The sequence below is a fragment of the Vipera berus genome (assembly GCF_964194415.1).
Source record: "Vipera berus genome assembly, chromosome: 11".
In the NCBI taxonomy this organism is placed as follows: Eukaryota; Metazoa; Chordata; class Lepidosauria; order Squamata; family Viperidae; genus Vipera; species Vipera berus.
In genome coordinates, this window is record NC_138214.1 from 21,991,907 (window position 1) to 22,015,870 (window position 23,964).

At 41.7% G+C, this 23,964-nt stretch overlaps 1 protein-coding gene across 1 annotated transcript; it reads right to left on the reverse strand.

Annotated features, from left to right (window-relative positions):
- Positions 1–2,981: 2,981 nt before the first annotated feature.
- LOC308673065 (vomeronasal type-2 receptor 26-like) lies at positions 2,982–23,540 on the reverse strand (the record flags this gene model as incomplete). The annotated part of the gene is made up of 7 exons (XM_081336445.1): positions 2,982–3,892; positions 5,110–5,236; positions 6,818–7,030; positions 9,129–9,923; positions 14,868–15,156; positions 17,135–17,478; positions 23,418–23,540. 7 exons carry the CDS (start codon positions 23,538–23,540, stop codon positions 2,982–2,984), a joined length of 2,802 nt encoding a protein of 933 aa, XP_081192571.1.
- Positions 23,541–23,964: the final 424 nt, after the last annotated feature.

Consider the following 23,964-nt stretch of genomic DNA (forward strand, 5'->3'; position numbering starts at 1 on the left):
CATAATAAGTGAAGACTTAATGTTTTAATATCATTTTGATTCTTTGGAGAAAGAATGGGAAAAGTGATATGTCAACCCTACCAAATTCTTACCTTCCTCCCCCACACACAAACAAATGATAACTTTTGCATTCTGATTTAGCATTTGTATACAAATTAAATTATTAAATTAAATTAAATTAAATTTGCACCTCTGGGTGCCTCAGGAATCACGGAGAGGCAGAGCTAATGGGGAAATAAAGGCAAGATTGTCTGCCGTGCTCCTAGTTTTGGTGGTTCTCAAATCAGCTCAACTAAAACCGACTTACAGAAATTATGTCGTCCTTTTTATTGGAAAGCTTGTAGAGTGGGAAATGTGGACAACACGAAGGTGCATTTTATCATCCTTGGTGGACAGATAAAAAGCTAAGCTTGGATTCAAATACATTGATACAAAGGATTTTAAAAGTAAATGTTCCATTGAAGCCAGAGTGTTCCTTTTAGGACCGATGGATAAACGGTTAAAAAAATGAAGATTATTTCAATATGTGAAAGAATATTATGGCGAGATTACCATATGCACAAAGATGGAAAGATTCGATACTGCCCGCCACAGATGAATGACTGATGAAATTAACAGAACTTGCTTAAAAGAACAAACTGACTTCTTTAATTACAGAAAAGACAATATCTACATTTAATTGGTAACTGGAACCCGCTTATGGAAATTTTGCAAATAATTAATAATATGAACTTGTGGTTTATGGTTTTGATGATTGGATAGATTAAAGACATGACTATAGTATGATTGCCTATGAGCAGAGCCTCCCAATCTAGGAACTGGTGCAACTGGTACATAGCACAAAAGCTCTGCAAAGGCCCTCTTAGCATGACTGCCACTTGCCCTTCAAGAAAGTTGTGAGTCAGATTGTGTACCAGCCTGCTGGGCCACTGCAATCCCACCCAGCACCAAAGGTAGTGAAGTCCTAAAACCAGCAGGCCATAAAACCCAAGCCAATATAGAAATAAGAGGATCACAATGTAACTTTTAGACAGGGAAATTAAAAATAGTTGCACTAAGAACTGCTTTGAAGAATATTGGAAGTTACTCCTTTATATTTTATGTCTTTCTGGGTTTTTTGTAAACTCTCTTCTATTTTATTTCTTTATTGCACTCTAAGCTTTAACTTATTTTACTTTACTAATTTATTTTCTCTCTTCTAATTACTTTGTACTAGGTTTTACTAGGAAAGCATCCACCTGGTACTACTGCAAAATCCTCTCCTTCCTTTTTCTCATCCAAGAGTTCATCAGGATCTCCAGCTCAAAAGAGGAGCTTAGCATTCCCTGTGCCCAGGCTGTGAGAGGAGAAATCATTTGCTTCCTCATAACAAACCCCATCTTTTTACTAATTGTACGTTTGTTTTGCACTCTTTATTGCACACTGTTAATGTCAACTTTTCATTTTTTTCCAGCTCAGTTCTGGTTTGGAAAAATAAAATGTAGTAACATTCAGGTTCTTTACTCTTCTATTCTAGCATCTGTAAAGAAAACATTTCCTTTTTCTTATTCCAAACATCAATTTTTAGCGGAAGGCTGAATAAAATGGCAAGAGGATAACCAGGAGCGATCACTTCATTAATTGCATGGTATGGATTGTGACATGGCCTTTAAATGCTGCATATTCATCTAGGACTGTGGTGGTGAACCTATGGCACGTGTGCCACAGGTGGCACGCAGAGCCCTCTCTGTGAGCACACGCACCGTTGCCCTAGTCCTAGGCCTTCAGCTGGGTTTTATAAAACCTTTTCGCTTTAGGCCTCCGCTGCCATGTGGGGGAAAAAAGGTTCAATCAATCAATCAATTTCAACTTCTTGCGGGGGAAAAATAAGATCTCGCAAATTTGGAATTGATTGATTGAATTTTTTAGTTCCACCCAGTCTACTGTTACCACCGCAGTCATGCCCACCGAATTGGCCACACCAACCCCATGGGCCATGCCCCCCAGCACCTGATGATACATAAGTGGGTTTTGGGTTGCAGTTTGGGCACTCGATCTGTAAAAGGTTCGCCATCACTGATCTAGGGCGAAGACGGGGATGAGGAAGGCTGAGAACCTCTTGGATGCTAGGAAGATACAGCCATGATGCAGCCAAGAAGGAAGATACAGTGGGGCTTTTGGTGCTGTCCGAGCTTGGCAGTTATCAAATGAAGTAACATCATCAGTGTGAAGATACAGCCAACTACACATATTACTTCTAATTTTAGAATAAATGTCTTGATTTCAGATGATTTCCTTTGTGAAGAGGTTATCTTTGCAAACATCCTTTTTAAGAAGGTAAGGACTTCTGGATCATTCCAGGACCCATCTTCAACTCCCAATGATCACCCAGATACTTCTGGAGTGCCCAAAAGCAGAAGATTGAGATATATGGATTACTGCTCATGCCCAATCTCTCCCTCATACCACATCCATGGAACACTCAGTCATTCCATTTGGTGGGAAATATTTTGTGAGGCTATATTTAAGTTCCTGCCTTGTTTAACTTTCATATAATAATTTAGTTGTCCAGTTGGATAATCCAGATTATCTTCTTCCTAATTTAGCTAGGAGGGCTCTCTCTACATTCCATATGCTAATGATGATGCAATCTTGAGTCTAATACTGCAAAGAATCCCAATTACAGATAAACAAACAATAGCATTTTTGATACCCTCCAATTATTTCTAGCATATCTATAAGACTGCACAAGTGTCATGTTTCAAATAATTGGGTGGGGAATTTCAGGTCTCACGTAGATTAAGGGTAAAGGACAGATATGATGGCTTGACTGCTCAAAAGAATTCAGTGGCCATCTTGCAATTCTACTGGACAAGAACAGGGGACACTATCTTTCAGTCGTCTGTTAATTATTTCAAGCAAAATCATAGGCCCAACACATTTATGAAGAACAGTTTGGACCATTTTCTAAGTTTTGAAAAGTTTGAATGTTCAAATTCCTCTCATATTTCTACATTTCTTCTGGTCATAAGCTGTTCCTTTGTGTTCAGGTCTGGCCTCAGAATGATAATGTAGCACTTAGGGATGAAGATGCAGCCCACCAGACCAGTACTGGAGGCCAGGATGGAGAAGACCTGCACAGCCACCATGTATTTCCCTTTGGTGCTTAGGTATGTAGGCACAAAAGTCACCCAGACACTGCAGAAGACGAGCATGCTGAAGGTGATCAGCGTGGCTTCATTGAAGGCCCCGGGCAGATTCCTGGCCAGGAAAGCCACCGTGAAGCAGATGGCAGCCAGGAAGCCCATGTAGCTGAGGGTGGTGTAGAACATGATAACGGTCCCTTCTTTGCATTGCAGGATGATTTCTCCAGGCTGGGAGTGGAGGTCAGAGTGAGGGAAAGGGGGAGAAACTCCCAGCCAAATGAAGCAGATGATAATTTGAACAGCAGAACAAGAAAGGATGATGGAATTGGCCAAAGTCTTCCCCAACCATTTCTTCACTCGGTTTCCTGGTTTTGTGGCCAGGAAAGCCAGCACTACTGTGATGGTTTTGGCCAAGAGAGAAGAAATGGCAACTGAGAAGATGATGCTGAAAACCATTTGTCTGAGAAGGCAGGTGGCTTTCCTTGGTTGACCAATAAAGAGAAAAGAAGACAAGAAGCAAAGCAAGAGGGAGACCAGGAGGATGTAGGAGAGGTCCCTGTTGTTGGCTTTGACAAGGGGAGTTTCTCGGTATTTAATGAAGATGATTAAGACAAGGCCTGTGGTTAGGAATAAGAATAGGGCAAAAGACACCATGATGATGCCCAGATATTCTTCATAAGAGAGGAAGGTTACAACTTTGGGGATACATTGGACTCTGTCCTCATTTGGATATTTATCATCCAGACACTTGGTGCATTTTTCCGTATCTGAAAAAGCCAAAAATCAATATTTATATATTTAACATTATATCCCTTTGTCTTACAAGAAACACAGTTTTGGGACAACAGCTGATACTAGAAGCATTTTCCAATATATATTTCTTAACATCTCCACAAGAAGAAGATAGTAGAAAATCATTTTATAAACAATGTAAAGCTAAGGTTGATGAAACTGGAGGAAATCCTAGGCCTGAATGATTTCCTATATAATGTGCAGAATCATCATAATAACCTAATTATTAGAGGTAAATATGAAACAGTTTTTTTTTTCTAGGCACACTTCATAGGTCCTTCTAGATGGCACTTCTTAATACACTGAATACAGAGGATTTTATAAAATCTAGTTGTTGGGCAGAGAAAACTGGAACTACAAATAATCTGGAATATTTACTAAGACCCAGTGCTTTTTTTTGTAAAAGAAAAAGGTGCCGGAACTCACACATGTCATACAACCTGCCTTGCCTACCCTACAAGGTTCCATCCAAAAAAGGTGCCGGAACTCCATTCTGAGTGTTCTATGACAAAAAAAGCCCTGCTAGGACCAATAGTAATATTCGTATAATGAGTGCATCCATAACTATCCACACATTCAGTGACAACCAGTCTGTTCCAAAATTGTATCCCAGTACCTTAGAAATTAAGGCTGTCAACTTTAAAGGAAATGTTCTTTGTTGATTTACATATCTATATGTTTAATTAGTGTGTCTGCCATACTGGAGAAATGAGACTAAAACTGACCACCTAGTTTCTAGAACTGGAGTGAGATGAGATGGAGGTGAGGTCATGAGAATATGCCCCTCAAACAGAGTAAGTAAAGCATCTTTTGCTGCAATCATTATGAATCAATTTTCCCCAATGGGAAGCTTATATAGAGTACATCACAATAATCCTTCTAGGGGGTGAACCTATAACAATTCCTCAAGTCTAAAAGAACTCAAATGTTCCTAAAAAGGTAAACATCCAAATTAAAATGCCAAAGAGATTTTTCTGCTATTAGTAAAGCTTACCCAATTTGCCACACCCTCCTATTTCTTCCCAGCCCCTTCTTTGGTGCTTTTTTCCTATTCCCCTTAGATAAGAAATCATGCAGGTTGAAAATAAGAAAATCAGAAAACTTCAATCTGTCTTTTAATTTGCACTGTAATGAAAATGCTCTGGATGGATCCACCTCCACAAGGCCTTCCATTGTCTTTAATGTGACCCACCTTCCTGAGTGGAGATGGTCCCCTCTGGACAAGGAACACAGTCATAGCAGCAAACTGGCTGTCCTTCTTGAACCCTCTTGAAAAATCCAGGATGACAATTTTCCACACATTTGGACTGAGGCAGGGACTAAGCAGAAAAACAAGGAATGCCAAAGAAAATGTGTTAGGACTCACCATCCATGGAAAATGGAGGTAAACCTGGACATTAATCAAGTAGTCTCTGGGCTTCACTTAGGTAAACATGAAGTCTCTGACTCATTCCAAACAGAGGTATGAGTAGATTCTTCATTTTTTCATCCCTTTTGCTTTTGGCATCTAACATGGCAATAAAAGACTTTTCCAAGACTGAAGGGATGGAATTGAGAAAAGATTTAAACATTCAGTGACAACCAGTCTGTTCCAAAATTGTATCCCAGTACCTTAGAAATTAAGGCTGTCAACTTTAAAGGAAATGTTCTTTGTTGATTTACATATCTATATGTTTAATTAGTGTGTCTGCCATACTGGAGAAATGAGACTAAAACTGACCACCTAGTTTCTAGAACTGGAGTGAGATGAGATGGAGGTGAGGTCATGAGAATATGCCCCTCAAACAGAGTAAGTAAAGCATCTTTTGCTGCAATCATTGGGACATGAGAATGAAACCTGTGTCAGAAAGGGATATTTTTAAGACCAAGCTAGGTATTTATAATGCCTTGGTAAAATCACACGTGGAATACTGCATCCAGTTTTGGTCATCACATTATAATAAAGATGCTGAGACTCTAAAACAGTGCAGAGAAGAACTAAGATGATTAGGCGCCTGAAGGCTAAAGCATATGAAGAATGGTTGTGGGAAATGGGTATGTCTAGTTTAGTGAAAGGAAGGACTAGGGGTGACATGATAGCAATGTTCCAATATTTGAGGGGCTGCCACAAAGAAGAGGTCAACCCATTTTCCAAAACACCAGAAGACAAGACAAGAAACTATGAATGGAAACTAATCAAGGACAGAAGCAACATGGAACTAAGGAGAATTTCTTAACTGTGAGAACAATTAACCAGTGAAATGGCCTGCCTTCAGAAGTTGTGGGTGCTCCATCATTGGAGAATTTTAAGAAGAGACTGGACAGCTATTTGTCAGAAATGCTATAGGGTCTCCTGCTTGAGCAGGGGGTTGAACTGGAAGACCATCTAGGTCCCTTCCAACTCTCTTATTCTGCATTCTGTATTGCTATTTGCATACAAAAAACAAATCTGAATAGCAATAGCAATAGTACTAAGACTTATAATGCTTTATAGCTCTCTTTAAGTGGTTTACAGAGTCAGCATATTGCACCTCATTTTACCGACCTTGGAAGGATGGAAGGCTGAGTCAACCTTGACTGGTGAGACTCAAACTGCCAAACTGGCAGCTGGCAGTCAGCAGGAGTAGCCTGTAGTACTGCATTCTAACCACTGCGCCACCATGGCTCTTCAATCTGAAGCTATTAGTTACACATTTCCCAGCTCTTGTGGGTATCCCACCAGTTTGATGATGATAATAAATTGTAGATAATCCACAGAATGGAATAGTACTGAAGCTTCCAAATCAGTCTAAGAAACTAAGGTAGCTACTCCCCACATTCAAATCTCGCTGAAGGTCAACCACCTTGGGGACTAGGCTTAGCCCACTTGAAATGGGATCTCAGAGTTTGGAAAACAGAGAAAACACACCATTTCCTCCCACCTTGTTGAGCAACTTTAGCTGTGAATGAACATCTTGGATGATACTAAGTCTCTGTCTTTCAAAAGTGCCCAGGAACTCAATCCTGGGATCCTCCTTGAGGAGAACCAACAAGATTTTGATGCCCAGATCTGCTGCTAAATCTCCATTTTGGTCCAAGTATAGTTTCATCTGGGAAATATTGCAAAACGTATTCTTCTCCAAAAATGGATGAAACTAGAATTGAAACATTCAGAAATTTTAAGGAATTGTAATATGTGAAATATAAATATGCTTTATCCTACATTTGAACCTTTCTTCTATAGTTATCTAACTTGCAAATATGCTTAATTGGGAGAACGGATGTTACCACTATTGAATGAAAAAGGTTCAGAAATATTTATCAATTATATATTGACAAAATATACATTGAGAAAGTATAATTGACACACTTGGTCAATTGTAGGGAACATTCTAGAGCAGGTAACAAATAGACTGAACAACAGGAAAAAAAGATTATTTATAAACTTGAAAACAACAGGTTGATTACCAAAAAGCATGGATTTGTCAAGAAGAAAGCGGTCCAGCTAATGTCCATGAAAGACCAGTTAGGAAACATACCCAGCTGAGCTATTTCTACTTTATTTTAATACATTATCAGAATTTTGTAAGTCTGAAAATACATATCTCCCACCAACTCCTTTTTCAGCCTGAAACGTTGGGCTCTTCTGAGTTTCTTTCTTTGCCGTTATGCCCCTGTAGGCTTCCCCCTCTTATTTGATCCTTTCCTGGCAGCATCTCTTCTCCCCATCCCAAAAGGTGTTCTCACATATCATCACATTTCCTAAACAGATGCTGGTGATATAACTTCATTTCAGTAAAGAAATCAAACTAACAAACAATCTTGTGATGTGATTAGAAACCTGGTTAAATGCAAGGTGGCTTGTATGACAATTAAAAACTGTCAAAAATAATACTGAAATAATTTTTAATCCTTTTATTTTTTCTTAACAGAGTAGTTATAAATAACAATTTTTCTCTTTGTCATTAATACAGAAGAATTGATAAATCTTGGTGATGCAAGATTTGATGGAAGATTTATAACCCTCAGGCAAAGCTAACTTTATCTGATTTAAAGAGTACCAAGTTTCCAGAAAAATATTTATGATTTCCTCATAGAAACATGTCTCTGAGTAAAAAGCTGCAGAAAAATATCCCATTTTTGGGATTTGATAAACTGTAGTATCTCATATAAATAAAATAAATTAAAATAAATTAAAATAAATTAATGATGTATTGGAAGAAGGATGATACCAAGCTTGTAAGTATGTAAGTATACCCGAGAGCCAGTTTAGTCTAGCACCAGGCTAGAAAGCAAGAGACTGTTAATTAATTAACCTAATTATCAGGAGGTATTGTTAATAATTTGCTGAAATCAAGTTATATCGCCAGCATTCATACAATCTATTGAGGAAATAACAAGGTATCTGCGAATATGGTGTGGGACCAGGAGACTGTGAGTTCATCCTCTTTAGCCATGGAAGCCAGCTGGGTGACCTTGGGCCAATCAGTCTCAGCCCAACAGGTTTGTTGTTGTGGGGGAAAAAAGAGGAGGATGCTGTATTGGATAGGTCTGCTACCTTTATTTGCAAATAAAAAAAATATGAAAAAAATATCAAAATCATATTTGATTGCAAACTGAATATGAGTCTTAAAGACAACAAGACGACGACTATGGGAGAATTTCGCCAACACAATTTCTTAGTTGGAGAAGTGAGGATACAGCACTCTTCCAATAAATGAAAGATGTTAGACAGAACCTTAAGATCTGCTTACTATTATTCCAGAGAATCAGATGTGGAAAAATAAATTCAATTACATGAGAGGAGACTCTGCATGAATGAGAGGAAAAATACCCTAAAAGGAGGAGCAGTTTAAGAGCTGAGCCACTGAATGAAAGTTCAGTTTCCCCTTCACTTAAATCTGAATATCTTAATGCAAAAATTGAGCAGCCATCAAACAAAAAAACTGGGATTCTTGCAGAGAGCAGGGGTTGGGTTTGATGGTCAGAGTCCCCTTCAAATTTATAAAGGTAAAAATTCCACAGGGCTAATCACAAACCCATACATACAGGAATTTATTTAAAAATGCATGCAGCCTTTTTAAATTAGCAATGTTTAATTTCAAAATTTACCTGTCATGCTATCTACTCTTTGGAACATTAGTCGCTGAGCAATTAGTTTGGCCAAATCTGTTGGCCTTTCATAGCATAAATAGGTTGAGATGGATCCCCTAATCCAAAGGAGATTAATGGATCCATAACAGGACCCCATACCTGCCATGGCTGCAGCCTTGGAATCCCCAATGTTTTTTCATCCTCCTTTCTTCTCTTCCTCGATCTGGAGGAATAGGCAGCATTCAATGCCTGCGCCAGAGTCTCAAAGAAACTGTGGTCAAAATGATGATTTTTGATCTTGATCCTGTTCCTTTTCTCTTGAGTCTCCAGTGGTGCTTTCTGGGTGCACGTTTTCTGGCTTTTGACAGAAAATATATGCTTTGAAAAAGAACAGTGAAAATAATGATCTTGAAACTGGGGAGCTGCAAAGAAATAGGGTTCAAAACCATCATCATTTGGCCTTTCTTTTGACAGATAACCAAAGTTCCAAATACTATGGACATATTTGAGAAGTCTATTCCTTTTTATTGAATACATTATAAAATTTGGAAGGATCCAGACTTTCCCTTCAATGGGTCCAGGCATATCTTCAAGTATTACATGGAAAGGAAGAACTCTGTCCAAAATGGGAACATTTTCTATGAAGTGAACAAAGACATTGACTTGTCTCCACTTAGAAATGGCACCCCTGAAGAGTACCGTACGTCCAACCATTGAGAATTGTTGTGATATAACAACACAAATTTCATTCCTAACAAGCATAGGAGTAAAAGTCCTCATGAAATTCTCTCCATTGTCTGTGTCGGAAGCAAAGAGACCAATCAAGGTCCATCTGAAATGGAGGAGCAGTTGGACAATTGCTGGGTAGTTGATTTCTTCTTTGGGGAGGATCCGGTGGAAAAAAGGGAATTGACTTTTATCACTCAGAGCCTCTGAAGCAATTCTATCTCTGATCTGAAAAAGCAATGAAGAATGCTGTGTTATATCTGGGGTCAGATCAAGTCCAAAATACTAGATATTAACAAATTCAATCCTGTTTTGATGAACATTCTAGAATAGTTTGTTGATTAGACATTGTTTAAAATATTAAAGAGAATATTGACAAGACTATATAAAAACTGAATACAAGAAACATTAAGCAAAAAATAAAAAAATGCAAATCATACTTGTTTCACCCTATAATTTACTACAGTTAGATTCACATGTGCAAATGTCAACCGAAGTGTTGTGTTTCCATAAAGGGTCCCATTATTTGTAGTTTTTAAGTTTTGCTACATCTTTCTCTGCTTCTATATCTTTGCTTCAGATTCTTTGTGCAGCAATCATTTTGGCTACTTCTCCATTTGTACAGGAAGACCACAGCTCCTAATATAATTTGTATAATTGTTGTATAATCCAAGAAGTGCCTAATTGAACTTTTGTCTGTTCTAACAGACACAATATGGGAAGTCTGACAGTTTCATGTGTTTAATTTTATACAACAATTATATACCCTGACTTTATACAAAGAAGAAATTGTGTAAATTCCCATTTAAGTTCTGAGGGCAGCTGCTGAAGTTCTTTTATACACCCACAAGATACTCCTCAGATGCTGTGATTGAATTTGTTCTAGTAGCGATATATATTAAGCCCCAAACTTCAGTTCATTTCTTATAAGGGCTTGTTATAACTTTGGCATTATATACTTCAATAAATGGGAAGAAAACTGGATAGCTATGAATTTTCTTTTAACTTTAAGCAGTGGATTCAATCGAGTCTTTTCTCTAAGTGCCTCCTTTGAGGGGAGCAATATCTAGTTTCAGAGAAAATTAACCTTAGGTAAGGAAAACTGTTACTATCAAATATGCATCTATAGCTATAATGTCATTTTCCAAATATCATACTTTTGATTTTGATTCCTTAATAACCAGAGAATTATGGCAGCAGTTTTCTTAACATCCTACACCATCCAATTTATGAGTATGATAATAATATTGCATTATGAGTAAATCAGGGTGTTCTGGTATGTATTTAGCACCTTAGACATGCGTATTTCAAGATCCTTCATTAGCCATAGTAAGACATTAATATTTAGGCTGAATAACAAGGGTTCAAATATGCACCCTTCCCTTCCCCCTTGGTAAGTATCAATTCTTCTTCTAATGAGGACAAACCTCTCTCTCAAAGAAGTCCTTGTAGAAAGGGATTTGATCAGGGTCCACAGTCTGAGGTCCATTTTAAGGACAATCAATTTACTCCATAATATTTCTCCCTTTATTGTGTTAAATGCTGTATTAACATCTATAAAGCCAGCAAACTGTGGTTTACCTGACTTAGTCTATTATTAGGTATTTCAAGAAAAATCTGTTTTCAATATTGGATTATTAATTTATGTATTATTTATTACTGGAGAAGGAAATGGCAACCCACTCCAGTATCTTTGCCATGAAAACCCTATGGACAGTAACAAAAGGCAAAACGATATGACGCTGGAAGATGAGCCCCTCAGGTCAGAAGGCGTCCAATATGCTACTGGGGAAGAGCAGAGGGCTAGTACTAGTAGCGCCAGAAAGAATGAAGCGACTGGGCCAAAGCCGAAAGGACGCTCAGCTGTGGATATGTCTGGTGGTGAAAGGAAAGTCCGATGCTGTAAAGATTTTTTCTCATAGGAACCTGGAATGTAAGATCCATGAATCAAGGCAAGCTGGACGTGGTCAAACAAGAGATGACAAGACTAAACATTGACATCTTAGGTATCAGCGAACTAAAATGGACAGGAATGGGTGAATTTAATTCAGATGACCATCAGGTATACTACTGCGGGCAAGAATCCATCAGAAGAAATGGAGTAGCCTTCATAGTCAATAAAAAAAATAGGAAAAGCAATACTGGGATACAATCCTCAAAATGACAGAATGATCTCAGTTCGAATCCAAGGCAAACCATTCAATATCACAGTAGTCCAAGTCTATGCCCCAACCACCGGTGCTGAAGAGGATGAAATTGACCGGTTCTATGAAGCCCTACAGCACCTTATAGAACTAACACCCAGAAATGATGTCCTTATCATCATGGGGGATTGGAATGCTAAAGTAGGAAGCCAAAAGATAACTGGAATAACAGGCAAGTTTGGCCTTGGAGTACAAAATGAAGCAGGGCACAGGCTGATAGAATTTTGTCAAGAGAATACTATGGTCATAGCAAACACTCTTTTCCAACAACCCAGGAGACGGCTTTACACATGGACATCACCAGATGGTCAACACAGAAATCAGATTGACTATATGCTCTGCAGCGAAAGATGGAGAAGCTCTATACAGTCAGTAAAAACAAGACCAGGAGCTGACTGTGGCTCAGACCATGAGCTTCTTGTTGCAAAGTTTAGGCTTAAATTAAAGAAAGTAGGGAAAAGCGCTAGGCCAGTCAGGTATGAATTAAATCATATCCCTGTTGAATATACAGTAGAGGTGACAAATAGATTTAAGGAATTAGATCTGATAGACAGAGTGCCTGAAGAACTATGGACAGAGGTTCGCAACATTGTACAACAGGTAGCAACCAAAACCATCCCAAAGAAAAAGAAATGCAAGAAAACAAAATGGCTGTCTGAGGAAGCTTTGCAAAATGCCTTCTTAAATGAACAATGCAAAGAAATAGAAGAAAACAATAGAATAGGGAGGACCAGAGATCTTTTCAAGAAAATTGGAGAGATGAAAGGAACGTTTCATGCAAAAATGGGCATGATAAAGGACCAAAATGGCAGGGACCTAACAGAGGCAGAAGAGATTAAGAAGAGGTGGCAAAATTACACAGAAGAACTATACAAGAATGAGCTTAACGTCCCTGATAATCACAATGAGGTGGTCACTGACCTCGAGCCAGACATCCTAGAATGTGAAGTGAAGTGGGCCTTAGAAAAGCTGAGCAACAACAAAGCTAGTGGAGGTGACAGTATTCCAGCTGAGCTATTCAAAATCTTAAAAGACGATGCAGTAAAAGTGCTACACTCAATTTGCCAGCAAATTTGGAAAACTCAACAGTGGCCACAGGATTGGAAAAGATCAGTTTACATTCCAATTCCAAAGAAAGGCAGTGCCAAAGAATGTTCAAACTATCGCACCATTGCACTCATTTCTCACGCTAGTAAAGTTATGCTTAAAATTCTACAAGCTAGACTCCAGCAGTATGTGGATCGAGAACTACCAGAAGTACAGGCAGGATTTCGAAGAGGCAGAGGAACTAGAGATCAAATTGCTAACATACGCTGGATCATGGAGAAAGCTAGAGAGTTCCAGAAAAACATCTACTTCTGCTTCATTGACTATGCTAAAGCCTTTGATTATGTGGATCATAACAAACTCTGGCAAGTCCTTAAAGAGATGGGCATACCAGACCATCTTATTTGTCTCTTGAGAAATCTATATGCGGGCCAAGAAGCAATAGTGAGAACTGGACACGGAACCACTGATTGGTTCAAAATTGGGAAAGGAGTCCGGCAAGGCTGCATACTGTCATCTTGCCTATTTAACTTATATGCAGAGCACATCATGAGAAAGGCAGGGCTAGATGAATCAAAAGTTGGAATTAAGATTGCCGGAAGAAACATCAACAACCTAAGATATGCAGATGATACCACTCTAATGGCAGAAAGTGAAGAAGAACTAAAGAGCCTCTTGTTGTGGGTGAAGAAGGAGAGTGCAAAACTTGGGTTGAAACTAAACATTAAGAAAACCAAGATCATGGCATCTGGCCCTCTCAATTCCTGGCAAATAGATGGGGAAGAAATGGAGGTAGTGACAGATTTTATTTTCCTGGGCTCCAAGATCACTGCAGATGGGGACTGTAGCCAAGAAATTAAAAGACGCTTGCTCCTCGGGAGGAAAGCCATGACAAATCTAGACAGCACACTAAAAAGCAGAGACATCACCCTGTCAACAAAAGTGTGTATAGTCAAGGCTATGGTCTTCCCAGTTGCAATATATGGCAGTGAAAGCTGGACCATAAGAAAGGCTGAGCGCCAAAGAATTGAAGCCTTTGAACTATGGTGCTGGAGAAGACTCCTGCGAGTTCCTTGGACTGCAAGGCGATCAAACCGGTCAGTCCTAGAGGAGATCAACCCTGACTGCTCTTTAGAAGGCCAGATCCTGAAGCTAAAACTCAAATACTTTGGCCACCTAATGAGAAGGAAGGACTCACTGGAGAAGAGCCTAATGCTGGGAAAGGTTGAGGGCAATAGAAGAAGGGGAAGACAGAGAATGAGGTGGCTGGATGGAGTCATTGAAGCAGTAGGCGTGAGCTTAGATGGACTCCAGAAGATGGTAGAGGACAGGAAGGCCTGGAGGAACATTGTCCATAGGGTCGCGATGGGTCGGACACGACTTCGCAACTAACAACAACAACAATTATTTATTATGCAAATTTATATCACCTTTAATTCAAAATTCCTTTTCTGTTAGGAATGCACTTTTCTTCTACCCAACCTCAAGTTTCCTTAAGAACAACATGGCATTAATTTTAGCCCCAACATCTACTAGATTAACTGGCCTGTTATTGCTACAGTCTTTTTATTCAATTTTTAATATATACCTAGACATTACTATTTCAACTTCAATCCAAACTGGATAAAACAGTTATTATTTCTATGTGAAAATGCACATGCCATTAGAGGGTTCTACAGTTAGGGATATTTTTGAATAGTTGAATAGTCAGTAGAAAGTCCTCTACAGGGACCTTATTGATCTTCAGATCTTTTATGGCAGACTTGAATGTGAACAGTCAGCTAAAACATACAGTAGCTGACATGTTCACTAATATGGAGAAAAGCAGCTCTTGAATTCCATGGAGAAGATATGATTGCATTTATTGCTCACCCGCCATCACCTCATTCACTTTACCAGATACAGAAACACACACACAAACCTGTGGGACTTTGTAGGTATCTGCTAAGGTTGACATCTGGATGGAGATGTCCCTTCTAGCTCCATCAAGAAGAGCCAAAAGGGTCTCCTTCCTTCCACAGCTGTAGTTTGGAACATTGGCTTCTCCAGTGGAGAGCATGTCCAGCAAGGCATCTGAAGTGCGTAAAGTGCTCAAATAGTTGTCATGAATGTTGTATCCCAGTGTGAGATTGTGCAGGAGCTGGGAATTCTTGTTGACCACTTGAATGGCAAAAATTAATCGTAGAGTTTTTGAAAAACCATAAGAAATCCTATTGTAAAAAAATGTTCATGTTATTTTCAAAATTCAGATGCTTGGCAAGTAACTCAGATGCCGGGGCCATGTGATCACATTTTGTGAACTACCGACAAGCAAAGTCAATGGGGAAGCCAGATTGAGATACTAATCCTTTAACAAACCGGTTTGTTAAAAACAGATCATGCCAAACCAATCTTAGTTCATTCTTTAATAAAGTGACTAAATTAGTAGACCAGCAAAATGCTATGGACGTAGTATACTTAGATTTCAGTAAGGCATTTGATAAATTAGACCACAACCTACTCCTTGGTAAGCTAGAAAAAGGTGAAACCAGAGAATATCACCACCAGATGGATCTGTAGCTGGCTGGCAAACTGTACTCAGTGAGTAGTCCTTAACGGCACTACATTCACATGCAGAGAAGTAAGCAGTGGGGTACCACAAGGTTCCATCTTAGGCCCAGTAATCTTCAATATCTTTATTAATGATTTAGATGAGGGAATTGAAGGGGAACTCATCAAATTTGCAGATGACATTAAACTGGCAGGAGTAGCCAACACCCCAGAAGACAAACTCAGGATCCAAAAAGATCTTGACAAACTTGAACAATGGGCCCTATCCAACAAAATGAGTTTCAATGTGGAGAAAAGCAAAGTTTTACATTTAGGCAGGAAAAATCAAAGTATAAATACAGATTGGGTGACACCTTGATTAAAAACAGTAACTGTGAGAGAGACCTTGGAATCCTAGTGGACGATCATTTAACCATGAGCCAGCAGTGTGCAGCAGCAGCAGCTAAAAAGCTAATGCAATGGGTTGTATAAACAGAGGCATAGAATCAAGATCACGCGAAGTATTACTGTTGCTTTATAAAGCCCTAGTAAGTCCACAGCTGGAATACTGCAGCCAATTTTGGTCACCATATCACAAAAAAGATGTTGAGAGTTTAGAAAAAATTCTGAGAAGAGCAACTAAGATGATCAATATCCTGGAGACTAAAACATACGAAGAACAGCTGCAGGACTTGGGTTTGGCTAGTCTAAAGAAAAGAATAGGGGAGATCTGATAGCAGTATTCCAGTATCCGAGGGGCTGCCACAAGGCAGAGGGGGTCAGGTTGTCCACCAAAGCACCAGATGGAAGGATGAGAAACAATGGTTGGAAGCTGATCAAGGAGAGAAGCAACCTGGAATTAAGGAGAAACTTCCTGACAGTGAGGACAATTAACCAGTGGAACAGCTTGCCACCAGAAATCGTGGGTGCTCCATCACTGGAGGTTTTTAAGAAGAGGCTAGCTAGACAGTCACTTGTGTGAGATGGTATAGGTTATCCTGCTTGAGCAGGGGGCTGGACTAGAAGACCTCCAAGATCTCATTTCTATTCTATTCTATTCTATTCTATTCTGTTCTGTTCTGTTCTGTTCTGTTCTGTTCTGTTCTGTTCTATTCCTGTTACTAAACTAACAACTGCAGTAATTCACTTAACAACATGGCAAGAATGGTCATAACATGGATACAACTCACTTAAAAATTGTCTTTCTTAGCAACAGAAATTGTGGGCTCAGTTGTGGTTGTGAATGAAGGACTATCAGTATTTCAGATAAAATCCTGTCTGTCTCCACAAGTCTACTGAACCATAAGCCAACATTGATCCAAAACTAATGATCAGTCATGCAAATATGGAAATGGGCTAGGCCGAGGCAACTGCAATTGTTTCAATCACTACTTTAAACAAAAGTCAGTATTCAAGTGATGAACTCATGATTGGACTGGGAAACGAATATAATCTGGAGTTCTTTCACGGTTTTTTCAGCTTCATTTTTGGATCTGAGTCTCTTCCATAAAATAAGACAAAAAAGGGAAGTCATGGAAATAAAAATCATTCAGAAAATTAGATATGTCCTGCAATAAATAAATAAATGAAAAAAAGTAGAAACGGAGTGTTAGAAGTGAAAATGGAGGAAATGCAACTCCTTTGCTGTGAATGACTTACGAATCAGACTGACTAGAAGGAGCACCGTTGAAAGGAAACACTCGATGTGGTATTTCCGTTGCAGTGGTGACAATACCAATGAGGTGGTCTCCTGGGCTGTAATAGCTCCATGGATTGTTTCTGTCCTGCTGCTCCAAACTCAGCAGGCATTTCATGCTAAGCTTCCCAGAGACTAGATTGGGCACCAGCAGCATCAGAAACAGAAGAAGAAGCAGAAGTCGAGGTTCATACTTTATAGGGTGAACTAATCCCCTTCCCATTTCTAAATACAAACAACAAGATTTAGAAGATCTCAAATCAGTCTCGCAGGATGAAAATGCCAATGGCTTTCCATTCAGCTTCACCTGGAAAGGAGAGAAGGGTACACTCAAGAGCACAGACCCTGCCTGTCTTTGTCCCCACAGATCTTCACCTAATGAATTTATCCTTTTCTGCTACAAGATCCTTTGCATATGGCTTCAATCTGATGTCTCTATCAAAGACAGAGAGATCTCAAAGGTCCAAATGGTCATAATTGCAATGAGAAGCAACTTCTCCTCTTGGGACCCTGAACTTCATCTGGGCTCCATGTGAAGAGGAGAGATTGGAGAAAAGCATGTTAGTGAACAATCACAGACACACTCCAGGGACTCTACTGTGTAGTGGTTGTGGTCCTTCCTATCTAGATATGTCCAGAAAGAGATGCAGAAAGAAGATAGTTCAACAGAAAGGGAATTGACTTCTGCTGTCCTTCAACACGGCCTCTTTTCTCCAGAGACTGCTGGGGAAGGTCAACTAAGTTGATGTCAATTAACTCTAGTGCTAGCTGTCATATAACACACATAAAACCATTAGTTCAGACAGAGAAATGTTTTAAATAAACATTTATTATTTGGCATTATTATTACATTGGCTTGCTTTTAATTCCAGCCACCCAATGTGCAACAAGTTTTTAAGATCTGCTCCACAAATACCCAATCCCATATAGTTTTATACGCCAGGGGTCCCCAACCTGAGGACCCCAGCCCACTACTGGGCTGTGGCCTGTTGGCCATGTGAGTGGCTGGCCAATGCTTGGATGTGTGTGTGTGTGCGCTCACCCCCCCCATTCACACTAGCATCACCGTGACCATTGCACGGGCCTTAGTGTTACTGCTAGCATTGTGTGGGCCTTAGCATTGCCGCAAACATCAGGCTATTGGGGAAATGTTGCCTCAAATGTTAGGTTTCATTATTAGCATTTTAAAAATTGATATTACTACTTTTAACATGGCAGTCTGGGCCTCTTTTTTAATTTTAAGAAAGCATGTTTTTCCATTTAGCCAAGGCCATTTCTTTTGCATGTGATAACTTGCATTTTCAGCAACTACACCATAAGGAGCATATTGTAAAATTTCTTGAATACACTTGCAAGTTTTAAGAAAGATGCAGTCTCAGCTAGGAAAATATTATCAATGTTTTGTATTGTTCAAATTTCACAAGCTATCAATGTATTTTTTTGTTTGATCATTTGCTTGCTCATGTATTACATGTACTGGCTTATAGCAACATGTATTCAGACACAAACAAAGCAGGCAAGGAGAGTGACTATGAGAGAAGCGATGATTCCCGAACCCATGAATATACGGAAGGATGCGAGACAACTAGAAGTAATACGACCAACCAGGGCAGGTTGACCAGTAACATGTTCAATGAGCAGAGCACAAAAACAGCCGATCTTATAAGCAAGCTTTCAAACCTCCAACATTTCACTCTGACGACATATATATACACATATCCCATCCAGGCCCCCTCAGCATCAGACATTGTGTCAGGCCTCCCAGCTAAACCAGACAGGAAGCATGACTCATATTGTGTAGTAAGTTCTTTGGAGGCAGTAAGCAAGATGAGAGGTTGCAAACAGGAACATTGCTTTATTGAGACAAACAGGAACAGAACTGAATCAGAGACTTCTGCGCAGCTACTTATATGGTTGACCACTAGGTGGTGGCCAATATGTTTAAAGGAACCCATTCCCACCCCAAATCATCCAATGATCTTCTTGGAGACAGCAAGTCTGTGACCGTTACACAGACACACCAATTGAGCAACCTTAAGCAGTATTCAAACAGACACATGAAACAGTTCAAGTAAAGTCTCAATACATTACACCCCTCCCCCCATTATCCTCACATTATTAATTTTATTTAAGAATAAAGTCTTGTAAATATGGTGGTAGTCTGCATGACCTTGCAGACCGTCTGGGGGACCCAGGCAACCCCCGGTCTACCAGCTTGCCTGCCGGGCTGGGTAGACCAGGGCTCACAAAGTTCACATGAGTCTTCAGAGTGTGTGAACTGCCCTGCTTGGCTGCCGGTTTCTGGCTCTATTTGCAGACCTGAGGCCATGAGGTCTTCACTTAGTGGCCTTTCTGCAAAACACTTCCGCAGTTGAGCAATATGGTGGTGAACGACTCACCCCCCATCCAGAGCCACCTTGTAGGAAAGAGGTCCTGAAATTGTGACAATGTTATCCGGCATCCACAAATTCCCATGGCCATAGTTCCAGGCCACACCCCATCACCCACTTGCAACCCCCTTGGAGCCTCTTGTTGTGATTCAGGGTCAGCCTGTGGGTTCGGCAGTTGGGTCGGACGATTCAGAGGAGGAGGAGGGGTTTGGAGAGCCTGCAGAGGACAGTTCTGAGGCTTCGCAGAGTTCTCAGCCAGGCCCCTCCCATCTGGTTACTACTCAGACCCAGCTGTGTGAGCCTGACAGTGTGGATGAAGATGACCCACAGCTGGCCCTGTTCAAGGACGCTCGACGCAGGAGGCAGTCAATCAGGAGTAAACAGAGGAAGGCAATGGGACACCTCGGAAGGAGGCATAGAGAAGCCATGCCTTGAACTGTTTAAAAGGGAAATGTGTGGGAGGGCTGGTTGCTGAAGGCAACCGTTTGAGCAGCTTCTGTTTTTGTGGTTCGTATTTTGTTTTGCTTAGTTTGCTCTGTTTTGGATCTGTTTTGTGTAAATAAATTTGGCGGGCGTACTTCCAGCCTGTTGCCTTTTGTAAAGGGGTTGTCCCTGGCTTTTCTGCAGGGCCGGTAGTAGGCTGGAACAGAACACCTCAAGGCATAGTGTGCTGGCAAAGCAAGAAATCAGCCAGCCTATGGTGCCAATCTCTGGTCACAATGGGCTTGAGTGACTCCTTTGTCATGCGCACCATTCGTTCAACCTGCCTGTTAGTGGAGGGGTGAAAGGGAGCCGATGTTGCATGCCTTATGACAGACATGTCAAACACAAGGCCCGGGGGCCGGATCCGGCCCGCAACGTGGTTTCATGTGGCCCGTGAAGCCATCCTGGAAACAGTGAGGGAACGGCCCCCACTGCCTTGGCCCTGGCCCAGAGACCCTCCTCCTGCCAGAGACCCTCAGATCTGTCCCACTCCTGCCCAGGCCCCCATAGGCACCCTTGATGCAAACGATGTAGAGCTGGCCACGCCCACCCAGTAGGCCATACGCACTCTAGCCACGCCCACCCAGTAGGCCACGCCCACTCTGGCCATACCCACCCGGCCCCTTGAGGGCAACCACAATGCTGATGTGTCCCTCAATGAAATTGAGTTTGACACCCCTGCCTTATGAGGTTAGTCCTCAAGAAGGCCTGAAACTCTGCCACTGTGAACTGGGCTCCGTTGTCTGAGACTACAATGTCCAGTAGCCCGTATGTGGCAAAAAGCTTTCTAAGCACCTGGATGGTCCTAGCAGTAGTCATAGTTGCAATAGGAATTACTTCCAACCATTTAGAGTGGCTGTTGACCACTATCAAAAATAGCTGTCCCTGAAAGGGCCAAGTGAACTCAATCTGAATCCTTGACCACGGTTTGTGAGTTTCCTCCCATCTGTCGACAGAAGCATGTGGCATTTCTGGTCTGGACTGTTGACACATGTAACACCTGTGTACTTGGGCCTCGATAGCCTTATCTAACCCTGGCCACCATAGGTAGCTTTGTGCCAATGCCTTCATCCGGACTATGCCCAGATGGCCCTCATGCAGAGACTCAAGCACACGCTGTCTTAATGAACTGGGGACAATAACCTGTTCCCCCATAAGATGCACCCTTTGTGAGCTGAAAGCTCATGTCTACGTGTGAAGTAGCTCTGGAACTCTGGTCCAGGGCTACTTTCAAGCCACCCTGTGTGGATCCATGACAAGACTCTACTTAAAACCTTGTCTGCAGCAGTTTCTGCAGCCACATCCCCAGCATAGAGGGGAAATTCAGGCAAATCTTGAACTGACAAAATACGAGTTGCTGGAGCCGGATCTGGCTCTACCTGTGGCAATGGCAACCTGCTAAGGCCGTCTGCGTGGCCCACGTCTTTGCCGGGTTTGTGAACCATCCTGTAGCTGTAGGCTGACATAAAAATAGACCATCTTAACATTCTAGGGGACAATATTTGAGGCATCTGCCTATCTGTAGCAAATAACCCCAACAGTGGCTTGTTGTCAGTGAAGACTATGAATTCCCTGCCATACAAGTAATCATGGAATTTCTTCACCCTGGCCACAATGGCCAAGGCCTCTTTGTCAATCTGTGTGTAATTGCGCTCAGCTGAGGACAATGTCCTTGAATAATAGGCAATGGGGACTTGAGTCCCATTACTTGACAAATGGCTTAGAACAGCCCCCACCCCATAAGGGGATGCATCACACGCAATGCATACAGGCAATGTTTCATTAAAGTGCGTAAGCACTGAATTGGAGGAGAGTAGTGATTTTACTGCCTTAAAGCTGTTTTCATGAACCTTTTTGTCTAAGAGCCAGTGTAACGGCTCTGCCACTGCGGCCTTGTTAGGAAGGAATGCATGGTAAAAATTAAGGAGACCCAGGAATGCTTGAAGTTCTCCCTTGGACCTGGGGCCTGGTGTCAGCTGAATGGCCTTCAGCTTGGACTCGGCAGGGTGGATGCCTTCAGCATCAATACGGAATCCTAAGAACTCAGTGGAAGGGACCCCAATGTTACATTTGTTTCTTTTTAATTTAAGTACCGCTTTGCAGAACCATTGAAGGATGGCTTTGAGCCGCCTTGCAAGCACCTCAGTGGACTCACCGGCGATGAGCACATCGTCGAAGTAGGGGCAAACCCCTGGAATGCCCTTGAGCGTACGCTCCATAACTCCTTGGAAAAATCCTAGGGCTACGCTAACCCCGAATTGAAGGTGTTTGACTTTAAAAGCCCCCCAGTGTGTCACAATTGTTTGTGCAGCCGCTGTGGCCTCATCCACAGGTAACTGCTGATAGGCCTGTGCCAAATCTAACTTAGCAAACACAGTACCCCCTTGCAGCGATGCCAAGATGTGACTAACGACTGGTACCGGGTACGTGTGCTGCTTAAGTGCCCTATTTATGGTGCACTTGTAATCAGCGCAAATTCTGACCTTCCCATTGGCCTTAAGTGGCATGACAATTGGGGTTTCCCATTCAACCCCATCTAAGGGCTGTAGTACCCCGACTGATTAGCTTGTCCAGCTCTGCATCGATTTTGTGTTTTAGTGCAAATGGCACTCTACGGGGTTTGATCCTAACAGGCATTACGGCAAGATCAAGTTTAAAGGCTATCAGAGAGCCCTTGTACTCTCCCAGTCTTGTGTCAAAAACATCTGTGAACTCCTCATACTGACGTCAAGTTTGCCACTTGTGTCCGGTGGATCCCAGTTACTTAAATGCCCAGAGCATCAAACCAATCAAGCCCTTTTAAACTTGTTCTCTAGCCCTCCACCACAATCACATCTAGGGCCCCTGAAAACCCCTTGAACTTGACGGCCATTGTGGCCTTGCCTTTGACGGCTACTCAGGAATTCTGGAAGTCAGTCAGGATGATGTCGGATGGCCTAAGCTTGGCCCACCTCTTGCTGCAGTTGCACACAAACCAGAAAGTCTCCAGGGAAATGATGGATATAGCTGAACCAGTGTCCAGTTCCATCCTGCAAGAAACACCTTGCAACTCGACTTGAAGCTGAAGTTTGGGCTTAAGGGGGCAGTGAGCTCCCATACGGAAAACACTCTGACGGCTGGAGCAAAACCCTACTCTATGCGCCCCCGGGGCCCCGGTACCTCTCCTGATTGGATCGTCCGATTGGCGGTCCTTCTGGTGACCACTACAGACTGATGTAATGTGGCTGGTTTTCCCGCAGGCCCAACACGTGGCTTTCCAGAACCAGCAGTCTGGTCGTTGGTGGCGGCTGCCATAGCCCAAACACTGAGGGAAAGGAACTGCCTTGTAAGGCGGCTTCAGTTCCTTGTCATGGTGCTGTTGGATCTTGTCAACTTCATGGTCGAAGTCGGTGTCCTCTGGAAGTTTGGCATCCTCGTGGTGGACAGCTTCCTTGTGAGGAGTGCCTCTGGTGGGCTGCAAGGCCTTCATGGCTCTGCCGAGAGCTTCATCCGCCATGACTTCTTTTAAGGCTTCCTGGAGCGAGAGAGTCTCTTTTGCAAAAAGTTTCTGTTGCAGCTCTCTGCTCCTTATTCCACAGATGAGTCGATCTTGAAGTCTTTCTTCCAAGTCTGAAAATTGGCACAGGCGCGAAGCTTGTCTCAATGCCGCGTTGAATTCCATGGCCATCTCTCCGGATTGTTGAACTCGTTGTTCGAAGGCGTGCCTCCACACAATCACTGACAGCTTGGGCTGGAAATGGTCGCCGAGCCGTTTTTTCAGGTCCATGTAAGTAACAGATTCCAGCTGCGCCGGTGTGACTAAGTTCTCCGCAATGTCAAATGTTGCAGACCTGCAGACACAAAGGAGTGTTGCGGCCTTCGGGCCATCTTCAGCGATTTGGTTGGTGCGGAGGTAGTTTTCTACTCTTGAGATGTAGGAT